The sequence below is a fragment of the Amblyraja radiata genome, chromosome 4, assembly GCF_010909765.2.
Source record: "Amblyraja radiata isolate CabotCenter1 chromosome 4, sAmbRad1.1.pri, whole genome shotgun sequence".
Taxonomy (NCBI): Eukaryota; Metazoa; Chordata; class Chondrichthyes; order Rajiformes; family Rajidae; genus Amblyraja; species Amblyraja radiata.
The window spans coordinates 47,702,750-47,722,585 of NC_045959.1; the positions used below are offsets into that span (position 1 = coordinate 47,702,750).

A 19,836-nucleotide genomic window follows, 5' to 3' on the forward strand; every position below is an offset into this window, starting at 1 on the left:
GGTGCTGGCTCGAAGGGCCGAATGGCCTACTCCTGCACCTGTTGTCTATTGTCTATTGTCTATCGTTCCAACATTTGCCTCTTTTGTTTTCTTGATTAGTCTATTAATATGATTTGTAATAGTCAAAAATGTCACACTCTCTGCCTATCTCTGTAACTTAATATTCTTACCCACATACTTGCTTTGGACTTTAGAGATACAGAGCGGAAACAGGCCCACTGAGACCATACCGACCAGTGATCACCACGTACACTAGCACTATCCTACACACTAAGGGGAATTTATAATTTACAGAAATCAACAAACCTACAAATCTGTACGTCTTTGGAATGTGGGAGGAAACCGGAGCAACCGGCGAAAATCCACGTGGTCTCATAGAGAACGTACAAACTCCGAACAGACAACACCCGTAGTCAGGATCGAACCCGGATCTCTGGCGCTGTAAGGCACTGTAATGCCCCTGTCCCACTTAGGAAACCTGAACGGAAACCTCTGGAGACTTTGCACCCCACCCAAGGTTTCATCAGAACTCGGCACAAATAGAAAACAAGCATGTTTTCAGGTGCTGAAAAAGGAGAAGTGTGAAATAACAATAAGAATGTCTGCGATATTCTCCCTTGGACTCTATCTGAGTCCAAGGGAGATAAAATGCAAATGGTCAATAGACAATAGACAATAGGTGCAGGAGTAGGCCATTCAGCCCTTCGAGCCAGCACCGACATTCAATGTGATCATGGCTGATCATCCACAATCAGTACCCTGTTCCTGCCTTCTCCCCATATCCCCTGACTCCTTTAAGAACCCTATCTAGCTCTCTCATGAAAGTATCCATAGAACAGGCCTCCACCGCCCTCTGAGGCAGAGAATTCCACAGTCTCACAACTGTCTGTGAGAAAAAGTGTTTCCTCATCTCTGTTCTAAATGCCTTACCCCTTTTCTTAAACTGTGGCCCCTGGTTCTGGACTCCCCCAATATATCGGGAACATGTTTCCTGCCTCTAACGTGTCCAAACCCTTAATAATCTTATATGTTTCAATAAGATCCCCTCTCATCATTCTAAATTCCAGAGTGTACAAGCCCAGATGCACCATTCGCTCAGCATATGATAGTCCCGCCATCCCGGAAATTAACCTTGTGAATCTACGCTGCACTCTCTCAATAGCAAGAATGTCCTTCCTCAAATTTGGAGAACAAAACTGCACACAATACTCCATGTGTGGTCTCACTAGGGCCCTGTACAACTGCAGAAAGACCTCCTTGCTCCTATACTCAACTCCTCTTGTTATGAAGGCCAACATACCATTCCCTTTCTTCACTGCCTGCTGTACCTGCATGCTTACTTTCATTGACTGATGAACAAGGACCCTCAGATCCCGTTGTACTTCCCCTTTTCCCAACTTGACACCATTTAGATAATAATCTGCCTATTTGCTACCAAAGTGGATAACCTCACATTTATCCATATTAAACTGCATCTGCAATGAATCTGCCCACTCACACATCCTGTCCAAGTCACCCTGCATTCACATAGCATCCTCCTCACAGTTCACACTGCCAACCAGCTTTGTGTCATCTGCAAATTTACGAATGTTACTTGTGATCCCTTCATCTAAATCATTAATATATATTGTAAATAACTGCGGTCCCAGCACCGAGCCTTGCGGTACACCACTAGTCACTGTCTGCCATTCTCAAAGTGACCCATTTATCCGTACTCTATGTTTCCTATCTGCCAACCAAATTTCTATCCATGTCAGCACTCTACCCCCAATACCATGTGCCCTAATTTTGCCCACTATTCTCCTATGTGGGACCTTATCAAATGATTTCTGAAAATCCAGGTACACTACATCCACTGGCTCTCCCTTGTCCATATTCCTAGTTACATCTTCAAAAAATTCCAGAAGATTAGTCAAGCATGATTTCCCCTTCGTAAATCCATGCTGACTCGGACCGATTTACACATTTTACTGCTATCCAAATGTGCGGCTATCTCATCTTTTATAATTGACACCAGCATCTTCCCCACCACCGATGTCAGGCTAACTGGTCTATAATTCCCTGTTTTCTCACTCCCGCCTTTCTTAAAAAGTGGGATAACATTAGCTACCCTCCAATCCACAGGAACTGATCCTGAATCTACAGAACATTGGAAAATGATCACCAATGCATCCACGATTTCTAGAGTCACTTCCTTAAATACCCTGGGATGCAGACCATCAGGCCCTGGGGATTCATCAGCCTTCCGTCCCATCAGTTTACCCAACTCCATTTACTGCCTAATGTGGATTTCCTTCAGTTCCTCCGTCACTCCAAATCCTCTGGCCACTAGTACATCAGGAAGATTGTTTGTGATTTCCTTGATGAGGACGGATCCAAAGTACCTGTTCAACTCATCTGCCATTTCCTTGTTCCCCATAATAAATTCACCCTTCAGTCTTCAAGGGTCCAACTTTGGTCTTAACTAATTTTTTCCTCTGCACATACCTAAAGAAGCTTTTACTATCCTCCATTATATCCCCCTCCGCTCTTTAAACGTTACCCAATCCTCTGGCTTCCCATTCATCTTTGCTATGTTGTACTTCTTCTATTTTATTTTTATACTGTCCCTGACTTCCCTTGTCAGCCACGGTCGTCCCTTACTCCCGTTGGAACCTTTCTTTCTCTTTGTAATGAACAATGTCCTGCTACCTGAGAGAGGGTGTTGAAACATTGAATCCCTGATTTCCTATCAGTGAGGAGCTGCAAATAGAATGAGAAGATTTGGGGTAGAGGGCAGAGAGGAAACAAAGCACTGGAACTATGAGTTGCTGAATGCTGCAGCTGCTATTAACTTGAAATAAAAGAGAACGCTGGTAATATCCAGGGTTCTGCCCTGTGTCCTCTGTCCAGGGTTCTTAGGTCCAGGGTTTGGTGATGAGTTTAGTTGGGATTATGGAATTGTTGCTAGAACTATAGTCAATAAATAGGCGTCCGACATATGTGTCCTTATAATCCAGTTCTATTGACTGCACATTGAAAGATTGTAGATTTGAGAAAAATATTTGCAAGGATATAAAATAGTAAGATTAAACGAGAATTTACCAGTTTGAAGTTTGATCTGTATTTTATGAGGAGTTACGATGAGGGATTACGTGAAGAGCCCGCTCAGCACGCATGCTCGGCATACTTCAAAGCAGCGGTGTGGAATCACAGATAGACACAGTTATTGAAATAAACATAGTGAAGAAAAGGAGACATCAGTTATCAGTTTGACCCATATTATTGAGGGTGGGAGCGGAGGGCACGTAATCCCTCATCGTAACTCCTCATAAAATACAGATCAAACTTCAAACTGGTAAGTTCTCGTTTAATCTTACTATTTTACTTCGGAGTCATGTGAGTGACTACGTGAAGACTTCAAAGCTCTGTGATTTCAAACCGTGTAACAGTTATTACTTCACTCACTGCCGAAGTCCTTGAGGGAGGAAGTGTGTTATCGTAATCAACCAATGAATCTGTTTGTAGAAATGGTATGGTATTTTTTAACAATAACAACAAAGAAATTAAATTGCTCCCCTGGGCTTAAATTAAATATTTGCAGTCTGTAAAAAAATTTCTGCAAATAAAGCAGGTTTTGCCAACGGCTTATTATAAAATTTCTGAACGGTCTTTCCCCCGACCATCCTGCTGTAGCCAGGATGTGGTCTATAGGCACGTCCATTCTTTTGGCCGTCGACGTGGATGCTGCCCTGGTGCAGTGAGATTTGTACATGTTAAGTGTTTATCCCAGCAGCTTTTAGCACCTGCTTGAGCCATCTCGAAATGGTTTGGCTCGTCACCCGACCATAAGGTTTTTTATGACTGACCCACAAGGCTTTTCATCTCCCTCGAATATTTTTGGTTGTGTCTATGTAGGACAGTAGGTGGGTCATGGCACATAACCGTGGTTCTGGCGGGTAAGCCCGGAATTCCACGACTGGATTAGGTGTTCCTGGTCTGCTCTGTTTGATCAGTCCCTGTATAACGACAGAGATCTGGTCTGGAGCTGTGAGCATGCTGTCCAGTCGCAATAGGTGTAGTGACTGGACCCTCTGTGCAGATACAAGTGCCATCAACATGAGTGTTTTGAGCATAGATTGTTCCAGGTTGAGGGATCTGGCTGGTGGTCATCCCCTGAGGTATGTCAGGACCACACTGACATCCCATATATGGGTGTACCTTGGTCTAGGGGGTTAGAGTTGTAAATACCCTTCATTAGTTTGACCACCAGCGGGTGGGACCCCATGGCCTGTTGTCCTGGAGCTTGTTTTAAATAGACAGACAGGGCACTTCTAGCTGTGTTGATGGCTCTGTAGCTGAGTCCTTCATCGTGGTGAAGGTTCATCAGGAATTCAAGTACGTTGGTAACTGTAGCGGTTGAGTAGGTGGTCCCTGTATCCAAGCAGTACTTCTCCCATTTTTTGATGCTGGACAAGTGCTGTTTTTTAGTGGATGTTCGGAGGGATGCTGACATGGTGTCGACGGTTTGTTCTGATAATCCCAGTCCCAGAAGTGGTTTGTGCAGAATCTGCAACCCAGGAGTTTGATTTTTTCATGGCACGGGTGGCTTGTGCCCGACACTGGGTGTTAATAACTCTGGGTCACTGGGGAATACATTCGGAGTTTCAACAACCATGTCATGGAGTATTGGGAACCATGGCTGCGTAGGCCAGTCGGGTACTATCAAAATACCTGAAGCAGAGTCCATTTGTATTGTGCGTAGTACCCGACTGATGAGGCAGATGGGAGGAAATGCATAGAAGAAGAATTTCCCCAATCCAGCGCGAACGCATCTACTGCTGCTGCCTCAGGGTCTGGTTCCCAAGCGACATACATAGGTACCTGGTGATTTTAGCCTTGATGCAAATAAATCGATATCTGGCGTGCCATATTGCTTGATAACTTTTGCAAATTTTTTGGGGTTTAACATCCATTCGATGTTGTCATTAAATTTACGTGACCTGGTGTCTGCCACTGTATTTAGCTTACCTGGCAGGTAAGTCGCTGGTAGCCAAATATGTCTTTCGACACACCATTGCCAAATTGTATTGACCAACGTGTCGCATGATACCGATTTTATGCCGCCCATATGGTTAATGTAGGCCACCACCGTAGTATTATCTATTTGTAACCGTACATGCAAGTGATGCATATTTGATGCATGTGCTTTTAAACCATAAAAGTCACCCAACATCTCTAGATAATTAATGCCCAGTGTAAGTGGTAATGATGACTCTGGGTTAGTCCATCTACCACCTGTGCTGGATATGGAGTTAGTTGCTCCCCAGCCTTGAGCACTGGCATCTGTTTGGATAACTTAACGTAGGGTTAGTGTTGATAATAGGGCTGAAACTATGCCAAACGTTTTTTGCCCACCACTGTAGTTCTGATATTGCTTCAGTGGGTAACTTCATGACACGATCATAATGACCTGCATGTCGTTTTGGTGCCTGTACCTTTGCTCTTTGTAAGTTTTGACAGTGCAAAGTTCCGAATTGTGTAGTCGGAAATGCTGCTACCATTTTCCCAATTACTCTGCTACTTGTCGAATAGTTGGTCGTTCGTTGACCATTAAATTGTTGCATGATTGTGCCAATTCAACTGTTTTGTCTCTTGGCAATGTTACAGTCACGTAGACTGAATTAATTGTGAAGCCCAAGTAGTCCATGATTGTGGATGGCTTCAACTTAGATTTATCTGGATGTAAGACAATCCCAGGGTTTCGAACAACTGTTTGGTAGCTGATACAGCTGACATAGTCAATTCCATGGTCTTGCCTACTATTAAGATATCATCAAGATATGCCATGACAATATGTTTTTGTCTTCTTAATATTGCCAGAGCTGGTTTTAGTATCTTGGTGAATAATCTTGGGCTGATGTTAATCCATTGGGTAACGCTTTAAACTGCCATAGCTGCCCCATCCAGGTAAATTTCAGGTATCTGCGATGATCCTTGTGAATGGTACTGAATAGTAAACATCTTTAAGATCAATGCTTGCCATGAAGTATCCTTTGGAAATTAGTTGTTTGGCAGTAACAAACGTTTCCATTTTGAAATGTATATGCTTAACAAACATATTTAGTGAAGTTAAGTCAATGATGATGCGACATCCACCATCTTTTTTTGGTTTAGTGAATATATTTGATACGAATTCCAAGGGTTCATGTTTTGTTTTCCCAATGATACCCTTTGTAATTAGTCTCACCAGTTCAGCATGTCCCTCTCGTTTTTCTTTAACTGAGAGGGAAAATACCCTCTGGGGTGAATGTTGAACTGGTGGCAATTTTCTAGTATGAATTGTATTTTGTATCCACTAATGCCATTGAGTATATACTGATCACTCGTGATAGACTCCCATGCTTCTTTAAACAGGTGTAATCTCCCCCCTGTTAGTATTAAGCCCCTATTTTCTATACGCTGGTAGGAACCAGACCCACCTACCTCCATGGTTATGGGTATTTTTTCTGTTTCCTGCCGGTCCAACGAGTCTTGCACGTTGTCTGACGTGGCGGTGATGTTGGGGGGTGGCGCATTTTCCATGGGGTCCGCTCTGGGCCCTGGTCTAAAGAAGACTTCCGGTGATAGAATGCGGACCCCGAGCTTTCACCAGTCCCATATGGTAGACGTCGACTGGTGGACGCGATGGGGTGCTGCTGCTTGGGAATTATTGTTTTTAGTTTGCTCGTCCCAGGGCCTGCCCTCATGAGACCGAAAGTTTTTTAAGGCCTCTTCCATATCCTTCATATGCTTTGTGAGGTTTTTGCCAAAGAGCAGTGGGTCTGGCTCAGTGGCTGGGGTTTTGCACAAGCCCGCAAATTTAGGATTTTATGGCAGGTCTTATGATTTGTTTACGAAGGTTGTGGTCATCTCCGTATTTGTCCATGGAACGAGCAAACGATGTGATGGCTGACGTCAGGAGCCTGAGGATCCACTGCAGTCTTAGCTCCTGGTTCCGAATATTTGCCCCAACGTGCCCCCAGTTTTGGCTGTTTACAGCCGGCACTTTAAGGGACTCACAGTTCTCTGGAGCTGTATACGTTTCTAAGGCCTCATTGACCACCTGCTCCTGTAGGGGCCTGTTGGAGAGGTGGTTAATGCTGGCCGCTAGTTTGGCCTTTAACGGCCTCCTGCACGTGGGGCTGCCACGTAGCGGTCCACCACACCCAGCAGCTCTTCCTGTTCCTGCACCCCTTGCATACTCCCGACATCTTCAGCCAGCGTCCCCTCTTCTTGACCAGCCCAGTCCTGGTCACCAAAGCTACCCTCGGGTAAGGAGGAAGCAATGGACAGTGCACAAGACACTGTGGAGGGAGTGCCTGAACTCCCCCTGCGAGAGCGCCCCTCACGAAGCGCGTCTCGCTGGAGTTCCTGCTCCAGGAGCCGCTCCAGGCGGCTCATGCGGCTGTCTCCCCTCCCCGTGCGGGTGGAGAGACATCCCCGTCCGACAAGTCGGAAGCCACCGGCCGGACGCTTCTTCGGTAGCTTTATTTCCAGTTGAAAAAAAAATCTAATTCTGACATTTAAAACATGCATGATTATATTAACCAATGTCAAGTCCTTCTATTTCATTATTGGGTTTCTTTGTCTCATTATACATCTTTTGTCAATAAACCCTCTCTCATTTACTTACCTATTGATTCTGCCATAAATTTAATCCCCACTAGTTTATCAAAATCCTCCATGGATCATAAATCCATTATCACATACTGACCTTTCGTAGGTTTTACCCTTCGCACCTCTTGGCACAAAATGTAAACTAGGTTTGAAATTCTATTGTTTGACACAAGATTGTTAGTTGCATAATAACTTTGGAAGTAAAATGTGTTTATAACCACATGTACACATACATTTTTACAGTGTTATGACCAGATTATTAGCTGAGCCACTGGGAGCGCAGTTGTGGTGTTAATCAGTGCGCAGAGCAGGAATGCCCTGTCCCACTTAGGAAACCTGAACGGAAACCTCTGGAGACTTTGCGCCCCACCCAAGGTTTCCGTGCGGTTCCCGGAGGTCCGCGGAGGTTTTTGTCAGTCTTCCTACCTGCTTCCACTACCTGCAACCTCCGGCAACCACCTGCAACCTCCGGGAACCGCACGGAAACCTTGGGTGGGGCGCAAAGTCTCCAGAGGTTTCCGTTCAGGTTTCCTAAGTGGGACAGGGGCGTAAGAGTCTAACAGGATCCTGCTAAAGTTAGAGGTCCTCTCCTCATCACTGTTATATGAAGGAATCCACCATTGATGTAAACCTTGAATCTTTACATGAGGCCTCAATGTTTACAGCTCACAGTTCACGCCTTCTCCTTCCTCACTGATGGCCAATGGGTCATTGATCAATTTTCCAGATGTTTCCATCAGCGCTTGAAACAAACCAGTCTTAAAGCAGTGATTCAGAGATTCTAACATGAGGGGGGACTGCACTTTACAGTAGTACTTCATCTATGACTTTGTAGCTAATGTGTGTGTGCTTATACTATTGGGCAGAAAATCATGGATATACAATATCTGTTAAACATGCAAAACAAGATGGCTTCACCATGGCCCCAAGAAAATCCTGTGCACATGGTCCATGCAGAGAAGTTTCAATTTGTGTTTTCTAGTCTGCTAGAATTCTGGAGCATTACATTTTATTCTTTTAGAGGTGGTGGAGGTTGGGTCACCCCATAACCATTTTGTGAGTTAAACAAATTCAGGTTATATACATCAATGGCAGGGTCCGCCTTTGTTCTGAGTTACTTTGACACGGCCAGCAGTGATTTTTAATAGCTTCCTATGATATCTTTGAACTGGAGTGGGAAATACAGCTTGAATTACAGTCCAGGTGACAGTTTAGTTTCCAAGTGACAATCTGAAGAAGGGTGTCGACCCGAAACGTCACCCATTCCTTCTCTCCAGAGATGCTGCATATCCCGCTGAGTTATACATCTTTTTATGTCTATTGACAGTTTAGTTTAGTTTGGTTTAGAGATACAGTGTGGAAACAGCCCCTTTGGCCCACCGAGCAATCAGCGATCCCCGCACACTTACACTATTCTACACGCACAAGGGATAATTTACAATTATACCAAGCCTATGTCATTACAGTTTGGGAGACAATTGGAGAAAACTCACAGGAAGAACATACAAACTCCGTACAGACAAGCACCCATAGTCAGGATCTAACCAGGATCTCTGCCGCTGTAAGGTAGCAACTCTACTGCTGAACCACAGTTGGCACATCAATCTTTCAGATTGCAGGTTTAAAGCCTGGGTCTAATTTGGCCTGGTCCCTCAAAGAAAGGCTCATGTCAGTGGGTAACTCAGACCATTTACGCAGGGATTAAAGCTGCCAAAAATAATTTCCTTTATGCTAGTAACATTGGTACAGACACAAACAGCTCTGGTCGTTGCATGTGGAACATTCCTGTTACCCTAGATACACTGCCTCAGATAATAGCATGGATTCCTGGACGGCGGACCATCATTCATGCAGGTACTTTGGCCCGGTGGCTTGGAAGGTACAATGGCAGAGAAAAGCAGAACTCTAGTGATTCGAGTTCAACCCTGACCTTTGATGCTGTCTGTAGTGAAGTTTACATCATCTCACTGTGAGAACACAATTTATTTCCAGGGTACTCTTGTTTCCTCCACAGCCCAAAAACATGCAGGTTGGAAGATTATTTGATCTTAAACATGAAGGTGAATGTTAGAATTGGATGGAGTTGCTGGGAATGTGGGAAGAATAAAATGGAATTTGTGTAGGGTTGGCATTAAATTTATGCTTGATCAATCCAAACCTAAGGACCTGTTTCCATCCTGTATGGTTCTATAACTTTGCTGTGGCTGTATATTTGGGTGTAAATGCAACTATTTTGAGGACCAAATTTGTCTTGAATGCAACAGTCAAGTCAAGTCGAGTGTTTTATTGTCATATGTCCCAGATAAAATAATGAAATACTTACTTACAGCAGCACAACAGAATATGTAAACATGATACACTGTAAATAATATAATAAACGAGAGGAAAAAAACTTCAGTGTGTGTATATACATACATACGTATATTTTACACACACACACACACACACACACACACACACACACACACACACACACACACACACACACACACACACATATGTTTATTATATTGTTTACAGTGTACTATGTTTACATATTCTGTTATGCTGCTGCAAGTACGTATTTCATTATTCTATCTGGGACATATGACAATATATATTTTCATACACACATGCAATGCACGAATTTATCACATTTTGAGAGAAAGCGCCAAAGTCAGGTGTTAAAGTCAGGTGTTAAGCATGTACTAATGATGGCCCTATCTTTTCTTTTTGGACTCCTCTAGATCATTGTCTTAATCAGAGCAGTCCTTAGGTATGAACAGGCAAACGTAACTCACTTCCGTTTCATTATGTAAGGAACACGCTGCTTGTTAGTAGATTTAGTATTACCTTTGATCAGCCAATTGGATAAATGTAAAGTAAAATATTGCATTATGAGGAAAGAGTGACGGGGGCAGTGAAGTGAGCTGTCTATAGCTGGTTTTTATTCAAGACTGCATGACGAATCAAATGGACTTCTGTAGTGTGAGTGTATGAAATGAAAGCTTTCTCAAAATAACATCAGCATACAAAAGATAATTTCTGTATAATATCTCTTCCATTTGTAATTTTCAAATTAATAATAGCTATTAATATTTTTTTTATTCTGAGAGTTTTCATTTACACATATTTAATAGCTGATTAAATTCTCTTGAAGTGTCATTTTTGTTCTGTTGGAAAATGTAACAGTCCATTTGTACAGAGCAAAGCCTCACAAAGGACCAGTGAAATGATGATTCTGCAGTCTGTTCCAGCGTGGTTAAACAATATATGCCTGCTTCAATAATTGGAAACTTTCCTGATCTTTATTTTGGTAAATTTACCATAAAACCACTTTAACCACCTTAATGGTCAGAAGGAATCTCAATGTAATGGATGAAAATGGATTTTGATCGAAATATAAAACAGGTGGATCAATTTGAAAACAGCCCCTAATTTAACTTGGCATCAACTTCATTGAATCAAAAGAGGTCACATTGAAATTCCTGGGTGATTTGTACAAAATATTTGTTTGGGAAGAAGTGTGGTAAATGAAAATTGGTGGACAGCTGTTAGTGCTGTTTAAATGTGATTAAACTTGATTAACACAACATGATTAAACTTTAATAACGAAAAAGACTGAGTTATTAGCCTTGATATGAAATACGTTCAACCTCATTGTTTATGACCACCAATGCCAAATATTTCTGTATACTGTTTAATTATAAAAGTGGCATCTTCCTTACTACACCATTCCTTCATCAGTTCTAGTTGATGGGACTTGAGATGCCGATCATCAGACTCAAGAACAGGGCTTTTACCACTCTTGTCTGGTTGTCACTCTAGTGCAATATTTGTTTTTATAAGATGCTATTATTACCCAGTTTTTAATTTGGGGTTTCTACCTTTCATCTTGAATCTGTGCACCTATTGTTCCCACTAACCTATTCAATATATCATCTCTCCTTTCCAGCTATAATGTATGTAATGGGAGCATTGGGCCCTGCAGCAGGATACCTCCTTGGCGGTGTATTGATTGGCTTCTATGTAGATCCCCGGGGCATAGTTCAGATTGATCAGAGTGATCCACGCTTCATTGGAAATTGGTAAGATATTTCAAATACTTTTTTTATTACCATATCTTTGTTTGCATAGCTTGAGAATCCATATTTTGCTGTGTATGAGTGTGAATAATGCTTATTCAGAATTAGTTGAAACTCATGAGTTTTGGTGAATGGTACTGGTCAATAGCGAATGTCCTTCCGAATAACAAGAACTCGAAGTCCTTCCGAATAACAAAGCAGGGATTCAACCACATAGTGTTCACTTGTAATTATCCTATCATTCATCCAGTTACAGAGTTCACTCGTCGATGTAGACACTCCTGCTATTCGTGCCTGTATTTTCCCATTGGAGTCAGGTGGCAAGTGGGCAAAAGAGATTTTGTGAAGCAGTAAATCACTGTGAGGAGCTGGTGAAATGTTCTTCAGCACAATGTTGGTTCAAGACCACCAGATATACAGTTCAGAGTGATGATGAGTGAGGAAAATTACTGGGGCACTGAGTGGTGAGATGTAACATTTTTGCAGCTCCTTCCCTATCAGAATATGGAAAAAAATGTATAATCTAGGCACCTCTGGCCTTGGGACCTCCTGCAGGTCAGTTGGCTTGGTGAGGAAGCTTCCCCTGTTAAGTCACATCCTTTAATCTCAACAATGAATGTGATCATACATATGATCAAAGCACAGAGTTTGTAGAAGGGTCCTGACCCGAAACATTGCCTGTTCATTCCTTCCACATAAGGTGCCTGAACCTCTGAGTTCCTCCAACATTTTGTCATTTGCTTGGTTCCTTTTGTCATCATTCATATGATGCTTTCATTTTCCCTGCCTTGAAATTCATTACTGAACGCATTTACTGTGTAAAATAATACCCCAATCAAGTTTAAAATAAATGTCAGCCACTGTGAATGGCTCAATTGTAATCATGTATTGTCTTTATGCTGCCTGATTAGCACACAACAAAAGCTTTTCACTGCACCTCAGTACACGTGACAATAAACTAAACTAAACTTATCTCTCATAGTGGGTACACAAAAATGCTGGAGAAACTCAGCGGGTGCAGCAGCATCTATGGAGTTTTTTAATTTTTATCTAGTCTATGTAAGCATGTGGTCGGTTGGACCACAGAGTTGGAGGGCAGGGGGGATCACTTTTCCATTCCTATGAACAGACTTGCTTCTTTTTTTACTTGGTCTGATCTGGTGGAGGTTTAGCAGACATTCCTTAGTGTGATTGCCGGAGAATACCTAGATGCATGTTTGTGCTTCGCTGTTGGATAAGGTATCCAATGTTGGAATACAGGTGGGTATTGTGTACAGATTTTATCCAGCAGGTTTGATAATTCCAGGTTAATGTGTGAGATCTGAATTTGCTGATATTTACACAGTCCTTTTTCCCTGTTGATTGCTATTCACTGATCTACATACTTTTAAAAATAAATGTATTTACCTAATTGTACTCAATGACAAACCAATCATTGTCTGTATAAATACAGTGATCAGTTTTAAGACTACTTGTGTCAAGTGGTTTTCTGCTGTGTGCTGGGCTAATGGAGAAATGTACCTTGTGAGCTCAGAACTTATCAATGCTTTAAGTTTCAATGGAAGTACCTGCAAAGCAGTAACTTCTTGACTCAAAGCAAATGCTGAAACTGCTCACTATAATTACTCATCTGTTAAATAGGAAAAAGATTACCAAGCTGATCCTTTCAAATAAGGTTTCAATTTGAGATTCAGATTTATGTATGCTTTTTTTAATACCACTATGTGAATTAGGAGTCTGTTTACATCTCCAAAACAAACAGTGTCGTGCAACGGAAATGATCTTGTGCACATTTCTGGATGTACAAGTGATCTTGGAAAATTCATCCATTGACTCTTTAGCAGGATTTGTATTTGTCCTGGCATATATCATCCTTGGGTTGACATCAACAGCATTGCAATGCACAAAATTCATCTGCAGTGAGATTTTCAACCTGATTCATCTGAAAAATTACACATTTTAATTAGTCAGAGACCAACCAGATTTTATTAACCCCAATTTCCCTGAAACTATGCAACATAAAAGATCAATATTTAAACTATATTATGTATTCACATAGAAACCTATGACCTCTTGTATCCTCCTACATGTGTCTTGACGTGTTCTCAAGCTGGAAAGGGTGCAGAGAAGATTTATGAGGATGTTGCCAGGGCTAGAGGTTCTGAGCTATAGGGAGAGGTTAAGTAGGCTGGGACTTTATTCATTAGAGGATGAGGGATAATCTTATAGAGGTACAGTATATAATCTTATAGAGGTACATGAGAGGAATTGATCGGGTAGATGCACAGAGTCTCTTGCCCAGAGTAAGTAAATCGAGGACCAGAGGACAGGGGGTTTAAAGTGAAAGGGAATAGATTTAATAGGAATCTGAGAGGTAACTTTTTCACACAAAGGGTGGTGGGTGTATGGAACGAGGTTCCAGAGGAGGTAGTTGAGGCAGGGACTATCTCAACATTTAAGAAACAATTAGACAGGCACATGGATAGGACAGGTTTGGAGAGATATGGGTCAAATGCAGGCAGATGGGACTAGTGTAGCTGGGACATTTTGGCTGGTGTGGGCAAGTTGGGCCGAAGGGCCTGTTTCCATACTGCATGACTCTATGACTGCCAGTGGAGGTCAGAGTCATAGGTATTCACAGCTACTTGGCATCAGGATAATTTCAAACAACTGCTAATGTTTTCCACATTACTTTAGGGAGGTCATCCAAACTGCATTCTCAAAGAGTAGAGACATTTATCTACTTTAGCTTCTGTCCACAGGTGTGGCATTGGCTTCCTCTGCATTGGAGGCTTCTACAATGTGAAGACATTCAGAGAAATGCAATATCATAGTTTACAGCACAAAATGAGGACCTCTGGCTCAATGCAGGAGAACTCCAGCTCATTCCATACGCCCGCTACCTTCCTATAGTCTTGCAGCTTGATTTCTTTGAAGTACTTATCTGGTTCCCCTTTTAAGCCAAGGCTTTTTCCTATTGAAGAGTAACACCGCATGTTTTTGCATTAACTTACAACTGCACATGCCTGTACATTTAACCAGTAAGGCTCTGTCTGCTTAAATGCTATTATTATCCTCCTCAAACAATTCACAGTGATTGCATGCCTCCAAGTTTAGTGCAGTATGAACACATGCTCATACAGTGACCTACATGACAACCTCTATCATAGAGTAATACTGCATGGAAACAGGCCCTTCGCCCAACTTGTCCATGCCAACTAAGATGCCCATCTAAGGTCATCTCATTAGGCCTGCTTCCCTCTAAATCTTTAATCCATGCACTTGTACAAACATCTTAAAATGTTATTATTGTGCTTGCCTCAACCAGTTTTTCTGGCAACTCGTTCCATACCACCCACAGAGTAAAGAACATGCTTCTCATCGTCCTATTAAATCTTTCTCACCTCACCTTAAACCTATGCCCTCTCCTGTGACTTGTGCATTCATTTCAGCTAGTCCCCTCAAGATTTTATATACTTCTACAAGATCACCCCTCAGTCTCCTAGTCTCAAGCATACAAAGTCCAAGCCTGCCCAATCTCTCACTATAACTCAGACACTCAAATCATGGCAACATTCTTGTATGGCTTCTTTGTACTTTTTTCAGTGTAATGACATATTTCTTATAGCAGAGTAACCAAGAATCTATACAATACTCCAAGTGTGGACTCACCAACGTCTTATACAACTGCAACATAGCATCCCACATCCAGTACACAGTGCCCTGACTGATGAAGACCAGCATGACAAATGCTTTCTTCATTGTCTACTTGTGATGCACTAGCAAAGTATGAACATGTACCCCAAGGTCAATAACACTTACAGGGTGGTCATGGTAGCGCAGCAGTGGAGTTGCTGCCTTACAGCGAATGCAGCGGCGGAGACCCGCGTTCGATCCTGACCAAGGGTGCTGTTTGTAATGAGTTTGTACGTTCTCCCCGTGATCTGGGTGGGTTTTCTCCGAGATCTTCGGTTTCCTCCCACACTCCAAAAACGTACAGGTTTGTAGGTTAATTGGCCTGGTAAATGTAAAAATTGTCCCTAATGGGTGTAGGATACTGTTATTGTGCAGGGAACGCTGGTCGACGTGGACCCGGTGGGCCGAAGGGCCTGTCTCCGCGCTGTATCTCTAAACTAAACTAAACTTACCTACATCCAGGATCCCCGTGCACAAAGAACATGCTTTCTGTTCAGCGCCCTCTGGAAACACTCTCACAGCCCTCTCCCATCATGGCACATTCCACAATACAAGCATTGCTCTCCTGTATTGCAGTATGTATCTTTCAGAGTTGACTGCAAAGATTGCACATGCTGGGGTCAGCTACACCAACTGAGGAACATTGCACCAATGTTAACACCTCTGTGTCATTACATTAGAAACTCTAAGACTGCCGTTCTGTGAACACCTCAATTGAAATTCTCTCTCTATATACATGTTTTACAAACAGCATTAGGGTGACACAATATGCACGTGAAAAGGTAATAATGCTTTGTCTAGTTCATTTAAGTGTGGATCATCTACCAATTTGCACATTTCAAAGACAGCTGAATTTTTCTTGTAATTAATAACGATGATACTCCAAGCAATTGTGGAGTATCATCGTTGATACTCTCAGCCTTAAATATTTGTGTGGAATCGGGTTATACTGCTTTTGCGGTACCCCCTAATGCTTTGTCACAGATCAGAGTGAAACTAGTAGGAAGGAACTGCAGATGCTAGTTTACACCAAAGATAGACGCAAAATGCTGGAGTAACTCAGTGGGACAGGCAGCATCTCTGGAGAGAAGGAATGGGTGACGTTTTGGGCCGAGACCCGTCATTTTGCTGAACACCTTCACCCAGTCTGCCCAGACAATCGTCTGCTTTAATCAGTCATTTTCACGCCTTACCCATCCATATCTCTAGTTTCCCTCTTCCCTGACTCTCAGTCTTAAGAAAAGTCTCGACCCGAAACGTCTCCAGAGACGCTGCCTGTCCTGCTGAGTTACTCCAGCATTTTGTGTCTACCTTTAGTATGAAATTAGCCTGGGTCAACCTCGCTATTCATAGATATCTTTAATACTTTTAAAAATGTTTTATCTGTACTGTTATGATTTCCAAAATCTGCTGTGCCAGTGCTTTACTGAAAGTTATTGGTTGGGTCATGCTGATTACTAGCCAACGATTCCATAAAAAAACATGTTAACATGTTGTAATCTATGTTTGCATGTGCATAAATTATAGTAGAATTAGGCCATTCAGCCCATCGAGTCTACTCCGCCATTGGATGGTCCCTGCCTCCTAATGTCATTTTCCTGCCTTCTCACCATAACCTTTGATACCCTTTCTAATCGAGAATTTGTCTATCTCTGCCTTAAAAATATCCTCTAACGTGGATAAAGAGTTAATTAAAAGTAAGAAAACATTCATTGCCATTATCAGCTTGACTGAGGTCTCAAGATGGATCTCACAGCAAAGGATTAAAAGAGTCATAGAGTAAAGGGCTTGTCCCACTTAGGCGACCGCCAGGGACTAGTTTTAATGGAATTCACCTACGACATCTGGTGACAACCTACGACAGCACCTACGACAACCTACGTCAGCAAAATTGTCGCCGCTATCACCCAAAAAAATCGCCCATTATGGTAGGTTGTCATAGGTTATCGTAGGTTGTCGCAGGTGTTGTAGGTGAATTCCATTAAAACTAATCCCTGGCAGTCGTCTAAAGAGTCGTCTAAGTGGGACAGGCCCTTTAGAATCTTCTGGGAGGAGCAATAGTGGTGGGGGGGGGGGGATGGTGAGATTAAGCATGACCTGTTCAATTATATCTTCTTGACCTGACATTTTATATTGTTCATACATTAGATGAAAAAAGATTTCTCATTTTTATTTTTCATAAAAGACTAGATTCAACATAGAATTCAATGTATCTTTTTCTTAGACAGTCCCTTGGGATCGTATATATATAGTTTCACTACACCTAGGTGTATGTGACCAATAAAGAACCTTTTAATTGATTTGCAGCCAGCAGCAAAGCAAATTGTCCAAAGATATTGTTTGTCATATTGATTATAGTTAGTATTTTTTGCTTTTATTTTGTTACCAGCATCTGCAAATTTTTGCTTTTCTGACCAAGTTCTCTTCATATATTTTGTCGTGTTGTCTTGTTCTCTCGAAAAATCTGCAGGTGGAGTGGATTTTTGCTTTGTGCAATCACCATGCTCCTTGTTATAGTGCCAATGTTTGCTTTCCCTCAAAAATTACCACCTCGGCAAAGGACGAAGAAGAAAATGGTCTCAAATGATCTAAAGAGCGATGATGAGATGATAAAAGGGAAAGCAGAGAGCAGAGACTACAGAAAAAGTACCGTGACTTCATCGATGGGCTTTGGAAAGGACATTAAAGGTGGGTAAAATTGATAAGATATATTGTGCAATTAAAAGTATAGCTGAATTGAGTTGTATGATTGTGACCGACACTGTCGTGGCATATTTTTAGTAAACACAGTCTTCTTGCGTATGGTGCGCACAGCCTAAAGTTGTGGGACAACTTGTTCTATTTGATCTTATTTGATTGTGCACGCCAAGTTGATTGCATTCGATGAAACAGGGCGGACCACGTGGAGGTTGCAATCTCCCACCCCATTAAATACAGTAATGCAAGGTGATGCAAGTTTGCATCTGATTGTATTGTATTGGATTCAAATTTATTGTCATTGTCTCAGAGACAACGAAATGAATTTCCCTTACAGGCAGTATCATAAAAATAAATAAATAATAATAAATAATAAAACATATTAAAAATAAAATAGAATTTAAAAAAAAGCACAAACACTGAAAGTCCACGACACAACATAACACAGTGGCACCAAGGTGAGGAAGGCACCATAGTCCAGCCAGCCTCCCCTCCGTTCTTCCCAGTTGTTCACTCGTGGTCGAGGCCTTCCTAGCACCCGCAGTCGCCGCCCCGGGTGGCCCAATGTTCAGGCCCTCACGCCGGGCTGGTGGAACGCCGACGCCGAACCCCGACGGTGAACTTCCTCCTCAGCAGCCCGGACCTCCAGATCAGCCGCCTCCCGCAGCCGGAGTCCGCAGCTCCCGAGTCCGCAGGCCGAGCCGGGCGGAGCCGCAGGACCCCGCGTTGTCTATCAGCGCCGCCCGCATTGGGAGCCTGCAAACCGCAGCTCCACGATGTCGGTGCAGCAGGTCCAGCACTCCGGGCTCCAGACGGCGACCCCCGGTAAGGCATCGCCAGCCCCGCGATGTTTCAGCGCTGTCCCGCCGCTGCTGGAGCTCTGGTCGATCCCGGCAGGAAAGGCCGCGCCAATCCAGGTAGGCCGCTGGGGGGGGGGGCAAGGACGTGACTCGAATAATAGTCGCGTCCTCTCCAGGAAGCGACTGAAGGATGGTATCCCCCTTACCGTGCCCGCTTCCCCCACATAAAGACATTAAAAAAAACATCAAAAACACACTTTTAACAAAAACAAAAAAAACAAAAAAACAAAAAGATGTAGGTGTAGGCTGTAGGTGGAGGCTGCTGGCACCAGCGCCACCGGAAGTACAACACTAGAGCCACCGGAAGTACAACACTACAACATCTGATCAGTGTGGATTAAAAAAAAACTCATTAAACATCACCAAGTTCAGTAGTGCCATGTAAAGATGGTGTTGTCGGGCTCAGACGTTTACCATTACAATATATCCAGAAAGCAGTTATAATAGACTAAACTTTTCATTGATGTTGTCACTGTGACACAGAATGGAGCTATTAAGCCAGTCCTGCAACCAAATAACACCTCCAGACACTTCCACAAGTGAAGAAATCTTTGCAGGATACCAATTTAATACAGGAGTAGAAAACTTTCCGTTGGAAAATAAGAATTCGTTTTTTAATGGGATTGTTGCCAACCCTGAGAGAGATCCTTCAGGACTACAGCTCGGCGTTCCTGGCAGGAAGTTGCAGGGATATGATTGCAGTCGCTAAATCTCTGCACTTCAGCGAATGGCTTGTCTGCCTGATCCTACTGTGGAAAGGTTGATTAGATCTGCTCTTATACATTAGAAGATGTCATTTGTAATGTACTCATACGTATTCATGTATATGTTAATGAGTTGGTGTTCAATATAAGCAGGGAATGTTGGATTATAAAACTCTC

At 42.6% G+C, this 19,836-nt stretch overlaps 1 protein-coding gene across 2 annotated transcripts in view; it reads left to right on the top strand.

The window, feature by feature from the left end:
• The window catches only part of slco5a1 (solute carrier organic anion transporter family member 5A1), a 157,171-nt gene that overhangs the window by 81,315 nt on the left and 56,020 nt on the right, over positions 1 to 19,836 (top strand). For both annotated transcript variants that reach the window (XM_033019344.1, XM_033019342.1), the window contains exons 2-3: positions 11,573 to 11,705; positions 17,869 to 18,086. In XM_033019344.1, the coding sequence (XP_032875235.1) occupies positions 11,573 to 11,705; positions 17,869 to 18,086 (351 nt within the window). The remainder of the gene's footprint in view (positions 1 to 11,572; positions 11,706 to 17,868; positions 18,087 to 19,836) is intronic.